Source organism: Anopheles merus, chromosome X (assembly GCF_017562075.2).
Source record: "Anopheles merus strain MAF chromosome X, AmerM5.1, whole genome shotgun sequence".
NCBI classification, from domain to species: Eukaryota; Metazoa; Arthropoda; class Insecta; order Diptera; family Culicidae; genus Anopheles; species Anopheles merus.
Window position 1 is genome coordinate 11,882,799 of NC_054081.1, and position 13,542 is coordinate 11,896,340.

The 13,542-nt window shown below is 48.0% G+C and overlaps 1 protein-coding gene across 4 annotated transcripts in view; it reads right to left on the minus strand.

The window, feature by feature from the left end:
* LOC121589101 overlaps positions 1-13,542 on the minus strand; it is a 29,085-nt gene that overhangs the window by 3,965 nt on the left and 11,578 nt on the right. The window contains exons 1-3 of one of the 4 annotated variants that reach the window (XM_041907764.1): positions 11,660-12,242; positions 7,484-9,432; positions 3,494-3,858 (exon numbers count right to left, since the gene is read on the minus strand). In XM_041907764.1, coding sequence (XP_041763698.1) covers positions 3,494-3,563 — 70 coding nt within the window. In that variant the 5' untranslated portion in view covers positions 3,564-3,858; positions 7,484-9,432; positions 11,660-12,242. Of the gene's footprint in view, positions 1-3,493; positions 3,859-7,483; positions 9,433-10,210; positions 10,709-11,659; positions 12,243-13,542 lie in introns of those variants that run through there. The other 3 variants (XM_041907774.1, XM_041907755.1, XM_041907746.1) reach the window with 3 other exon arrangements.

Sequence of the window (13,542 nt, forward strand, 5' to 3'; positions counted from 1 at the left end):
TGCTTGATCTAACGGATGGGCAGGACATTGTATGGCCTGTGATAGTAAGTCACATTTTCCTGGCAATTTATTTTTCTTATTAAACATATATCCTATACTCCTCTACCAGTGATAGGACTACCCGTTTCCGAATCCGTTTTCGGAATCAATTCCGGGATCATATCCGATTTTTGAATCTATTCCGATTCTGGAATCAATTACGATTCTGAAATTCATCCGATTCTGGAATCAATTCTGAATCTGGAATTAATTCCGATTCTGGAATCGATTCTGATTCTGGATCCAAATTTGGATTCTGGAATCAATTCCGATTCTGGAATCATATCCGATTCTGGAAACGATCCCGATTCTGGAAACGATCCCGATTCTGGAAGCGGTCCCGATTCTGGAATCGATTCCGGAGTAAAAATCTGATCCTGGAATCGATTTTGGATCCGATTCCAGGGTAGATTTCGGAGCCGACTCTAATTCCGGAATAGGTTCCTGAATCTGGAATCAATTCCGATTCTGTAATCAACTCTGATTCCGGAATCAATTTCGATTCTGAAATCGATTCTGATTCTGGAATCCATTCCGATTCTGGAAACGATCTCGATTCTGGAAACGATCCCGATTCTGGAATCGATTCCGGAGTAAAAATCCGATCCTGGAATCGATTCTGGATCCGATAGATGTAGGAGCCGACCGATTTCGGAACAGGTTCCTGAATCTGGAATCAATTCCGATTCTGGAATCGATTCTGATTCTGGAATCAGAAGGGTAGAGTTCGGAACCGACTCTGATTCCGGAATAGGCTCCTAAATCTGGAATCAATCCCGATTCTGGAATCGATTCTGACTCTGGAATCCATTCCGATTCAGGAAACGATGCCGATTCTGGAAACGATCCCCATTCTGGAATCGATGCCGGGGTAAAAATCCGATCCTGGAAATGATTCTGGATCCGATTCCAGGATAGATTTCGGATTCGACTCTGATTCCGAAATCGGCTCCGGAATCGGAATTAGCCCGGATCTCGCAATCAGCTCCGGAATCGGAATAAGAATTGGCTTCGGAATCAGAGACAGTTCTAGAATTGAAATCAGAAGATTTAGAAACGAAATCAGTCCCGGATTCTCCATGATAATGGATTGTTTACAAGTAAATCTGGGTTCTGGGCGGCTACCGATACAATCGTAGCTGCATAGGACCCAAACGGCTAGTGCTAGTGCTAGTAGTGGAAATACTGAAATTGAATTCGATTCCGAAGTCAATTCTGATTGCGAAGCCAACTTCGATTCCGGAGCCGACTCCGAATTAGATTCTGGAGCCGATTCCGAAGTAGATTATGTAGCCGATCCCAGATTCTATTCTGGATTCAGTTCCGGAGCCGATTCCGGATTCGATTGCAGAAACCTACTATCCGGAATCGATCCCACAAAAATTCGGAGCTAGTCGATTCCGACCAAAACATCATTTTTCCCACCACTAGTATCCAGCATTCAAAAGTGATGGCAATTTCCAACTTTTCGATACCACTTTTTTTGTGTGATTTGTTATTTGCCTCTCCAAGTAGTCCTCAGTTTCGGTGTTCCGATATCTTCATCGACGAAAAATTCTTCCCAGCGAGTATCCTTTTGATATCTGAGAGTAGGAAATAGTTGCTACAATAGAGCATACGGTGATTGGGGAAGTAATTCGTAACCCATGCACATGTATTTTGGCCAACAACTCGTTGCTGTTTTCGATCAAATGTGAGTTCGCAGGACAGCCTTTTTGCATAGACGCTTCCTCGTGTCCAAATATACGGGTACAATATATGCAAAACGCTCCTTTGATATCTTTTGACTGTCAGCTGCCTGGATCTACTTCACTTGATGGTTGTTTTTCATTGTTTTGTGGATTTAAAAAAACATACATCGCTAACTACCGCTTTCGGGCGTGTTTGCTGTACGCGGTGCTCATATCACAACATTCTAGCATAGCATACCAATACTTGAAGGTTTTGATGGGCGAGGCAGTGTCCGAAAACTCTTCATCAAGCTGATTCTTATGGACTTGGACTGTATTTTCCCCCTTCAAAAAGCAATATTTTAGCAACACAAGACATTTTTTTCTATGATTTTTCAAAACACAAAATGTAGTTGTCCTACATCGAAGTAAATTGTCCGATTACGGGCAACTTTTGACAGAAATCTTTTTGAGATTGATACAAAATAAAAAAAAGGATTTATTCTACGCGTGTTATCTACGTGTGAGCTCACGTAACTGTGAGCCTATTATTTCGTGCACCAATACTGTACTTGTATGACAACTTGTACTTGTGGTACATCTTCAGTCAATTCACCCCCAGTGCAGAGCTTTTGGTTTTCGTCACCTTTTCTTTCCTAAAATAACATCAAATTATTGGAACGAATAAAGAGGGTGAAACCCCCTCAGCCCCGCTGCCGGGCTGTCCCCCCATTGCTGGTTCCCACGATGAAGAAGCTCCCACCGTTCATACAACCGTGCCCCTTTCCATTCCCATCGATCGTGTTTGGCCGTTAGAGTCCCTCCAAAGCTAGCAATGGGTTGATTATGTTGATTGCAGTCTGTCGATCGGTTGGGGTCACAATTGCGACACAATTCTGTCGCGGGGGAGGGGGGAGTTCACATTTCTTTTCCACCCGTTTCAGGGAGAGCCTCAAAAAATCAAATTAAAAAAAAATTAAATGATCAATTTGACAAAAGAAAAATAAAATCCATCCCAATCCCGTTTGCTAGGCGCGACACGATGGACTGGTATAATTAGCTGCTTCTAACTCCAATTTCTCCATCTTTCTCCTTGCCGATTGTCCCAAAAAAAAAAAAAAAAAAAAAAACACACGCGTGTCGCCACGAATTTTTGGAACCGGCCGGGGAGCGACGATCACACCATTGTTTCGGCGCGGCGTCCAAGTTGCAAGGCAAAAGACACAAACAAATGTACCGATTCTCCTCCAATTAAAATCTTTCTCCGCTCGATAGGGCAGCCATTGCAAGGGTGGTGCGTACTACCGCGCTAAGCCAGTGACAAATTAGTTTAAGCAACGTGGCGCCGTTCCGTCGGTTTTTTTCCACACTCTCGGGGGGGGGAAGCGACAACAAGCTTTACGATGCAGCAGCAGCATAAATGCAGCCCTTTCCCGGCCTGCTCTGTGCCTACTTTCTATCGTTAATTAATCTGCAAACAAGATCGATGCGGCGGCTGCGGCCGCAGACAAAAATTCGAAAAAAAAAAAACTTCCGGCCCTCGTTTTTTCCCTGCTTGGGCCTGTCCGGGCGCACACATTGAACGGTCCCCTACACTTATTAAGCTTCCCTCTGCCTTCCTCAACTCTCTATACCTCCCCGCCAGCGGTTCAATTGTTTTTGATTTTTAGTTTTAATTTAAATAAGCAGAAAACTCCCCAATTAGCAAAAGTTGGGATGGCTAATTGATCCCCCCCCCCCCCCCCCCCCAAAATGCCTCGCAGCCCCTAGCGTGCGACACTTACCTGTGTGAACCACAACTGATGACAGCATAATTAGTAGTATAGCACAAAATTTTACTGCACTTGATTTCATTGCTCCCAAGTGTGTTGCTGCCGCCGGTATATCATGCACGCGGGGGTGGGTTAAGGTTGATGGGTTTAGCCGCCCCTTCTTTCGCTCGCTCCTTGTCCTGCTGCGCCGCTCCTTCTGATTCGTCCTTCACTGCCGCGTTCTGCTGGTTGGTTCTTCTTTGTTTTTTTTTTATTACTCCTTTGCTTTCGTACTGTAGTTTAGAAGATTGTGAACGAATGTGGCCGCCCTTCGCGGTCACGACGACGAGGAGAGTGGTGTCGTTGCACACGCTGCCGCCAACACGGCTGGAAAGTATCTGCAAGAAAGGAAGCGAACGAACAATCAGGTAAACTGGTAACGGAAATGCAATCATCAATCGTTGCACCGGGGCGATTTAAAAAGGCTTTTGCAGCAATTTGGGTAATGAGCGAAAACTTAATTAAACCGGTCGTGTATTAGCAATTTTTTTTTTTTTGGTTTTGTTGATTTGTTTGTTTTGTGAAACCACAACACACCGGTCGGTTTAATGCCGCCTTAGTAGCACGCCCGGAGGCGCCCGCGGCGATCGATGAGCTCACCGCCAAATGGCACCAAGAAGTGAGCGCGAGAACGCACCGGGAGAACTTTATTACGACCGAAGCCGACCGAGGTGCACAACAAGGCACAGCCCACCAGCACAGGCGCCTTTGTCCGCACCGGCGTGACGGTTATGCCCCCCCCCCCCCCACCGCTCCATTGCAAGCATCCCATTAGGGATTTGTGTGACCCAACGGTGCAACGACGGGGGCTTAGCTTGGCGGAGCGCTTTAGTGTGGCCTCGTAAATCGGCCGGTTGTGCCGAACATTCCAATTTATTACTGCGCAGTTGACCCTTTCGGAGGTTCGGCCGAACCGTTTTACGAGCGAGCTTAAGCGGGGGGGAGGGATTTTACAGCCTCCACGTTCTGCTGACCCGGGGGCTGGCGAATCGAAATTAACGTATGGTATTTTCCAACTCATTAACAGGTACCGCCAAGCGCGTTCTCACACGAAAGATCGATGCAAAACGGCTCCACGGCGGGCCGACAACAACAGCCGGGAGAGGTTTTCGCTGGCAGCGGCAGATCCCTTGCTCGGCAGGAAGTTGACTGTTGTGCAAATGAGGCGATTTATGGTTCCACACTCGTTGCGCGTCCACACCGTCATCTGATTCCTGCCGGGCTTGGCCGTGGAACGGGGACTCGGCGGCTTACGAAGGCGCCACACAAACTGGATCGCGCCACGTTAAAGTGCCTGAATGCGTGCCGTTTGCCCGGAGACCACCGGGCCCAGAGGACGGGATTAAATATATTGAGCGATGCTAAGAACGCTTTTTATTGCTGCCAGTATGCTAAGCGCAAGTGCGCCAGGAAGGTGATCGGGAGATTGACCGGTTGAAGCGAAGCCCACGTACCAGCTTGGACAGATTTGGACAGAGCTGCATCATGTCTTCCGCAAAACGCCATTCGGATCGATTGGTTTGGACATTTCAATTACCAACTACATGTATGGGGATTTTAAAGATGACACATTTATGCGAGTGTTGTGCTTTTACGAATGTTTCGTATGGCTTCATTGATTGCAATTATCAGTAATTGATACTTTGAATGATACTTTAAAGACTCTGATGTGAATCCCAAAGATTTATTTCATTATGATTCTTCAAAGCTGCAAAAATCTCCAAAGAATCATTTGAGTTTACGTTATTACGGCTTTGGCAGAATTTTCAATACATCGTGACAGATGCTCTCAGGATCTCAGAGCAGGTTTGCTCCCCGTGCTTAAATTCTTTACCCAAAGGCATACTCGGTTGAATCTCCGAATAATCTTTAATCTCTATAGATGTACTGTGAACTCTCTAAGCTCCAATCTTCAAAGAACCTACAGAATATGACGGAACTTTGGAAATGGTCATCCCTAAAGAAACAATTCCTGCTGAGGATACTACACCTTTGGGAGATATCACCATATGTTTCAACAGATTAATCAACATCTAAACCGTCAACGTTTGCAACACGTGTGTGATGTGATCTTTGGGCGATCTCAAGGCACAAAATCAACAAGCCAAGAATCGCGGTGAAAAATAACTGTGCAAACGGATTATCTCAAAATCTGTTCCAACTCATTCTGAAACGCAATGACATTGTTTAGGTAGAGTCATGAATCTATAAATTTTCCACACATCTTCAGCGATCTGTGAAGATTGATGTATCTTTGGAGATTCCTACATTTTTTAAGGTTCTTGTATCATCATTGGAACATTTGAGATCCAGATCCAAAGATTCACTTTATTTATCGTTAATGCGATACTATCTGTCGATGTATCTGAAGATTTAAAGTAATACATACTGAAAAACGGCCTAAACTTTAAAGATTCGTTCACAGATTCATGAGTCTTGAGAATCAGAGTAAGCCTATCTCGAATAGGATGCACTGCTAACTATATAAGGGAATATATTATGATACCAAATAGGATTACGGCTTGATCTGCACAATACAGCGGGTTTTAGAGTAGTGTAGGCAGATTCGGAACACGAAAGATTTGAAGCTTCAGTTCCTAGAAAGATTCGATTCAGATCGGGATTCAAAGGATGAGATTCCTCGAAGTGAAGATTCAATTACGATTGAGATATGGATTGTCATTGTAATTCGATGGCAAATTTGATCGGATCTAGTATTCGGTTTGAGACTAGGAGTTTATTGGGAAACGATTGTGATTCGTTTTTGATTTAATTGAGATTGAAATGAGATTAAATTGAGATTGTTTTGATCATTTGAGTTTAGACCCGTTTGAATCGAACATTCGAACATTCCAACAATATATGGAAGTCTCAGGATTCAGCCCTTAGAAAGGATCGGGAATCCCACTTGACTGATTGATTGGGATATGATTGGAATTGTAATTCGATGGCAAATTTGATCGGAATTACGATTGGATTTGAGATTAGAATTTTATTGGGATACGATTCTGATTCCTATCCGATGTAATTGGGATTGAAATGTGATTACATTGGAATTGGTTTGATCGTTTGGGTTATAGCTCGTTTGATTCGAACATCAGTCCTTAGAAAGGATCGTGAATCCCACTTGACGGATTGGGACAGGTACGGATCTCTAGTGAAGATTTGATTGGGTTATGATTGGGATTGGAATTCGACCGGGATTGGGATTGAGATTAGGATTTTATTGGAATGCGATTCTAATTCGTTTCCGTTTTGATTGGAATTGAAATGAGATAAAATTGGGGTTCGTTTGATCTACTAGATTTAGGCTTCGTTGAACATCCGAATCACGAGAAGATGGATCGGGAATCCCACTTGACGGATTGGAACAGGATCGGATCTCTTGAAGTGAAGATTCGTTTGCGAATTCGATCGGGATTAGGTTTGAGATAAGGATTTTATTGGGATACGATTGCGTTTCCGATTTTATTGGGATTGAAATGAGACTAAACTGGGATTCGAACATCCGAAGCCCGACAAGATTTGAAATTCAAAAACTCAAATCCCTCCTAGGATGCCTCCTAGGATTTAGAGACAGCTCAACATGGTTTTGTTGCTTACGCTCGTAACACTTTATAGCAAAAAACTGCAGAAATACAACATAAAGAGACAGCTTGTGCCACCAATCAGCACTAACTGGAGCTAACCGTCTGGATTAATTCTTGCCATAATGCTGGATGACATATGGGCCGCCCTCCGCTTTCTGCACATGTCCTTTGATGGTACACTTTTGTGCATCCCTAAAACGACGTTCCTTAAACTTTGCCGAAGAAGGTAATTTGATTGTGCAAAAAAAATGAAATAAAATAAAGACACACACCATCTGGGGGTCGTGCCGGCTCCGGTGCGCTACCGTAAACCTGGTTCCCTTCGGCAGCGTGTACCTTTCTCCCTCCTGCCCCCCCCAACCCAAACGCTTACCTCGCTCGAACGTGTAAAGGCGACGACTGTTGCTGGTTCGGAATGTCTAACGTCTCGCAATATTAGATCCTCCTGCCGTAAGCGCGTGTGTCTGTGTTTTTTTTTGTGCGCAAGGAAGCACCACACACACACACACACGCTGCACCTGTTGATTGATGTGGCAGGAGGCAAGCGTGCCACCGTGTTTTTTTGCTGCTGCTGCTTCGGTCGATTGAGTTATTGGAGTAGAATTTTTTTTTCTTCTCTTTTTCAGGTTGATCGAGTAGAGAACAAACGCCTTCGGTCCTCCTCCCTGCGACAGTGCGGGGATTAGAGCGGCCGGTGGTTTGCGGGTTTGCGGGTGTCTGTTTTCACTCACTGTTTTTTCTTCTTCTTTTCTTCTCTTCTCTTCCTTTTTTCTTCTGTCGAAGGCACACACACACACACACACGATCGGGCGCAGATGTTTTGAACCTCTGCTGCAGTGTAGAGAGGGGTTTTAAAGGCACCTCCTCCTCCTCCTCCTCCTGCGGCTCGACGGAAAAGGCCACACAGTGTTAAAGGTAAGGCACAAGCACAAAACACACACAGAAAGGAGGTCTCTGCTGACGACGGCTGCTGCTGCTGCTGCTGCTGCTGTTTGATTGGGAGAGGTTGAATTGATGCAACAAGAGGCACACACCTGGTGGCGGGGACGCGGCACACCACCAGCAGCACGCGCGCACACGGAGATGACGCACGCGACGCCAAAGAGAGCGGCACGCGTCAGCCGCTCAGCCTGTCGGCGAATATGACACTGCCACCTGGTGCAAATGCACGCTAAACACATACACACTCTTGCGCACACACACACACACACACACAGAAACACACACCTGCTGCTTCTTTTGCTAGCTTGAGGCTTCCCCCTCCCCAGAGCACACTTGTGATGCCGCCAACAGGACACGCGGCAGAGCGACACACAACAGTTCACTTTTAACCAAACAAAAAAAAAAACAAGGATTACGGGCTTCCCTTTGATTTTCTTCTTCTTATTCTTCTTCTGCTTCTTCCTTTTCACGGATATTAGATGCCTGCACGGTCGCTACACTGATGCTGCTCTTGTACCGCGCGCAACAAAACTGTCTCGGGCAGAGTCATTTTTCTCGCCTTCAATTCGCACTAAGCGTCACCACCACGTGTGCGTGGGCAGGGAATTTAAGGGGACACGGATCCGGCGGGCTCGACACACCGACCACACAGAAAGAGAGACTGAGACAAAAAAAAAACACACACACACACACACACAGGAAGAAAAGACGCTCTTGCCCCTTCAGTCAGCCACAGCACCAGCTGTGTTGCGTCTCGCGAGCGCGCGCCTGTGTGTTCGGTGCGTTCAATGATGGCCGCTCGCTGGTGCACCGGACGCGGTGGTGGTGAACGGACCCGGGCGACGGCGGTTCGCAACCGGCAGCTGCTGCCGCTGCTGCAACGCGCTGCAGCGACGACGACGACAACAACGGTGGCGCTGTTCCTGTTGCTGCTGCTGCTGCTGCTGCTGCTCGTAGCGGTCTCCGTCGTGGCAGCTCGCGTCCGTCTGCTTGCGCGTCTGCTGCTGCTGCTGGTGTTGAATGTCGTGAAAGTTGTGATCGTACAATACGCTGCTCGTAAACCGTACCCGCTGGTGCTGTATTTTCATCTTGTTTCGGGGGCTCCGGTGCTCGGTCCTTTCGGGGTTGGCCCTCCTCCCTTGCGCGCGAGCGTTCGTGCTTCCTTTGCCGTTTTTTTTTTTCTTTCTTTCTGGCGTTTTTGTTGCTGTTGTTGTGTTGCTATCCGCCGGCTGCCCCCCTTTTGCGGTTGTAGCAAACGAGACAACGAGGGGAAGAGAGAGGGGGGGGGGGTGAACAAACCCTTGTTTCCTCCTCCTCCACCACTGCCGCCCACCCACCGTCGTGGGGTACGGTACTATACTTCACGCACTGACGGAATCACTGCAAGCGGCACACACGCACACACGTCGTAGGATGAAAAGAAAGAAAAAGAAGAAGAAGAAAAAGAAATTATTATAAACTTGTTTTGTGCAAAAAGAACATGCAAAAATTACGCCCATTCGGGTGGGCAATCGCTCCTAACACCACCGCCACACACCCACACACACACACGCACGTAGATTTTTTTTGGTTTAGATTAAGTTTATTTTTATTTTTTTTAGTTTTATTTTTATTTTTTTGAGTTCGTCGCTTCCCAACCGCACACACACCAAGTCGCTTAGGGAAAAGCTGCAGGCACCGGGACCCGGTGCAGGATGAGCAGGCGTCGTTCATGGTCCGGCTTACGGTGCATTATTCACCGACCGTGGGAACGCACAAAGCGTGGGGGGTGGGGGTGGAGGGCGAGGGGTGGGCGGGTGCAGCAATAAAAAAAGGCAAAGATGGACCCTTGGCGCCGTCGCCGCACAGAACGAAAGAAGCGAAACCAACCATCCCCCCTCCTCCTCCTCCTCCTCCTCCTTCTCCTCCTCCTCCACCCACCCTCCTGTTTCCGTTTTTCTTCACGGTTCTCCTCCCCCAACCAAAACAAAAATGGCTCTCTGGCTCACTCCCCCTTTGTGGTGGAATTGGGGGTGAGTGTGTGTGTGTGTGTGTGGGTCACTTTGAAGATGACGATACATAAGATGTGTGTGTGTGTGTGTGTTACACTTTCAGTTCCGTTTGTTTCTTTTCCATGCCCCCTCTCACTCTTCCTCTCTCTTTCTCACTATTAACCCACCGATTGCCACTACGCGCTCGGCTGTGCGGCGTTTGAACGCCGCCTTCACGCACCACAGATTCCACTGCACATCGCGACGACACGAGAAACAGACAGACAAACTAATACCACAACAACAAAACTACACTGCACAGCGGCCCAAAATGTTTTCTCGACGACCCGACCAGGGGGGTTCGTCGCTTACGCTCGCGGCCAGCTCCACTGTTTACTGCAATGGTCGTGTATTTTTGCGTGTGCTGCCGCCAGCCAACCCGGTCGTTTTGCAGTGGCGAGCGGGGTTTGTCGACGGGCGTTGCTGCACGGGCGAATTGAATTGTTGCAGGTTCGGTCGCTCCGGCACTACTAATGCTGCCAAAACTGTCAGCCCGAACGCTCACTCTCAGCCTCTCTGCGCGCGCTTCACGTTCCCCCGTCCAGGGCCGGGCCGGACTGGCCGGACCGGTGTGGATTCCCCTTGCCTTCTTGTTGTTTTTTTTTTTTTTGGTGTTGTTGTAGTTGTTGTTTGCTGTCTCCCTTTCCCAACCACCCACTTCGGTTTCGGGTTTCTCGCTTCCTCTCGCCTTTTCGCTTCGCACACACATACACAGCCAACCGACTCTGACTTTTCTGTTTTCTTCCGCTTTGCTGCTGCTGCTGCTGCTGCCAATTTCTCGCTCGCTGCTCCTTCTTTTCGCCTTACCTTTTGCCTCTCCCACTCTCTCTCTCGCACTCAGTGCCACTCTTCCCGGGGTTTTTTTGTGTGCTGACGGCGATGATGAGACCGTCGTGACGCCAACGACGATCCTACGCTTCTGGGGGGGAGTGAAGCGGGTTGACGGATCGGTAATCTTACGCGATCCCCTGCCCTCCCGTCACAACAACAACAAAAGGCCCCGGTGTCCCATAAAATGCACTCCCGCCGCGCGCTTCTTGCTTTCCCACCATACAAAGTCGGAAGAATTCTCTCTCTCTCTCTCTCTCTCTCTCTCTCTCTCTCTCTCTCTCTCTCTCTCTCTCTCTCTCTCTCTCTCTCTCTCTCTCGCTCTCTTTCTATTGCTTGAGACCTTTTCCTTTTTGGGGCCCACACACCACACACACGTACGCACGCACACACCCGGTGGAACAGTTCGTTTACTTCCACAGCAAGAAGCCGTGTTTTGCGCTATATTTTTCGTGCCTTGGCGAATCCGAGTCATTCCGTCTCCTGCTTTCACCTCTCTCGCTCTCTCCCTCTCTCTTTCTCTCTCTCTCCCTTTCTCTTCCTTTGCCCTAACTACACAACATGCACGTCGCGGAGATCGTTGTTCCGGGAGTGTTCTCCGCCGTACGTGAGGCATTGCCCCTCTCGAAAGGTTCGGGCTTCTTCCCACATACGTAATACACATCGCCACACACACTCTCTCACACACACAATGTGCCTTTCTTGAAACCCTCTGGCTACGAAATGCAACCCACAATCCGGCCTTTTACCTCATTGTCGATGTGTGTTGGTGGTTCGATTCCTCCTTGGGCCAGGGGTTCTTGGGTTCCAGTAACCGACCCCGAGAGCGAGAGAGATGCTGTTCCTACCTCTCTCTCTCTCTCTCTCACTCACACACACAACACTGCAGACTGGCCAAAAATGTCGGTTGGCCGTGTGCAGTGCTGTCTTTAAATCAAACCATGCACACCACATCCACGACTCGCTCACGAACTAGAACAACGGGCTGCCGGCTTTGCTACCACAACCGTTGGCATGAACCTGCTGCTGCTCCCATCCAATGCATCCGACCGCACTGTGTACTGCCGCAATCCGCAACAGCATGGTCCCACACCCGCCCCGTTCTCTTCCGTTCCTTTTCCGCTGCGCCCTTCGCTTCCTTGTTCCGTTCGCCCTCACACAAACACACAGCACCGCAGGGAGCGTCGTGTTTCGGGACCGATACTTTACTGTACCTTTCTCTCCCTCTCTCTCTCTTTCTCTCTTTCTCTCTCTTTCGCTCTTGTTCTCGTCACCAGTGTTGCCCACTGCTCACGGCACGGTATTATCCCCGGGGCTGGTTTAAGACCTCCTCTGGTGGTCCATTCACGGTCGTTGGTCGTAGCCGCCGCCGTCAGCAACGAAGAAGGGCGAAGAGCGTAATGGGATGCGCACAGTTGTGTGTGTGTGTGTGTGTGTGGCGGGTGGGGGAAATAAAAGAGAGAGAGAGAGAAAGAAAAGAGGGAAAACAAACGGAAGGGAAGGAAGGGAAACAGAACGAATGAATATAACGCAAAATGCGAGAAGCAACCAAAAAAAAAAAAAAGAAAAAAGGGAAACAAAATAAGGAAATAAAAGCCGGCATCCGAGTAACAAAAGAAAAGCGAGAAACAAGAAGACCCGCTAGCAGCAGCAGCACGTTAAAGGTAAAACATCACCGATAACCCCCCAAAAAAAGGCACACAAAAAACAACAACAATAACAACAACCAAAAAGGGCAAATGAGATGAAAAAAGGAAGGAAAAAGTAATATTAAAATGAACACACACACACACATACAGAAGAAAAAGTAAGATCAAAGCACGCGTACGAACGTGAGACCCGAAAAATCGGCCCGAAAAAAAACGGAAGAAAAGAAGATGGCAACTAAAACATAAAAAAGAGAGACCAGAAACCGAAACAAAACCAATGTGGTGGGGGAGAAGAAGGGGGGGGGGGGAGAGAGATCGAAGCAGTAGAAAAGAGAAGAAGTTGAAGAGAGAGGGAGAGAGAGAGAGAGAATGGATATATTGAAATTAAAGAAAGAAACGCACCACAAAACCGAAAGAACTGACCGAAGAGGAAAAAAAAGAGGAAATTAAACAAGACGACGAACCCCCTCGCCAACAGTACCATCACCACTGCCACACACCGTGTGCGTTTGGGGGGTGGGGGGGGGGGGGTTGAATGGTTTGAAGAAGGGGGGCAAGGGGAGGGGTGGGCTGGAATGGGAAGTAAGCGGCACGCATCAGAGATACCAACCACCAACCCGACGGCAGGAGGTGTGCCAGGGATGGAAGGAGGAAGTACGGGGTGTGGGTGGGGTTAGGTTTTGGAGTGTAGATGAAGGACGGGAGTTTGGTAAGCCCGAAAAACAGAAACACTGCACACAGTGTGTGTGTGTGTATGTGTGTAGTTTGTGGAGCGAGACACGATCAACTGGGGCGGGGTTTGGGGGTGAAGTCGCGAAGGGTGAAGTTGCGAGGGAGTATTGCGTTGAGTGGGAAGCAAGATCCCGCAACGCTCCAAGTGTAATAAAACGAAGAGAGAGAGAGAGAGAGAGAGAGAGAGAGAGAGAGAAAAAAGAGAACGTTTGAAGTCACTCGGGGGAGGTTGCAGTTGCGAAGCTTTTTGA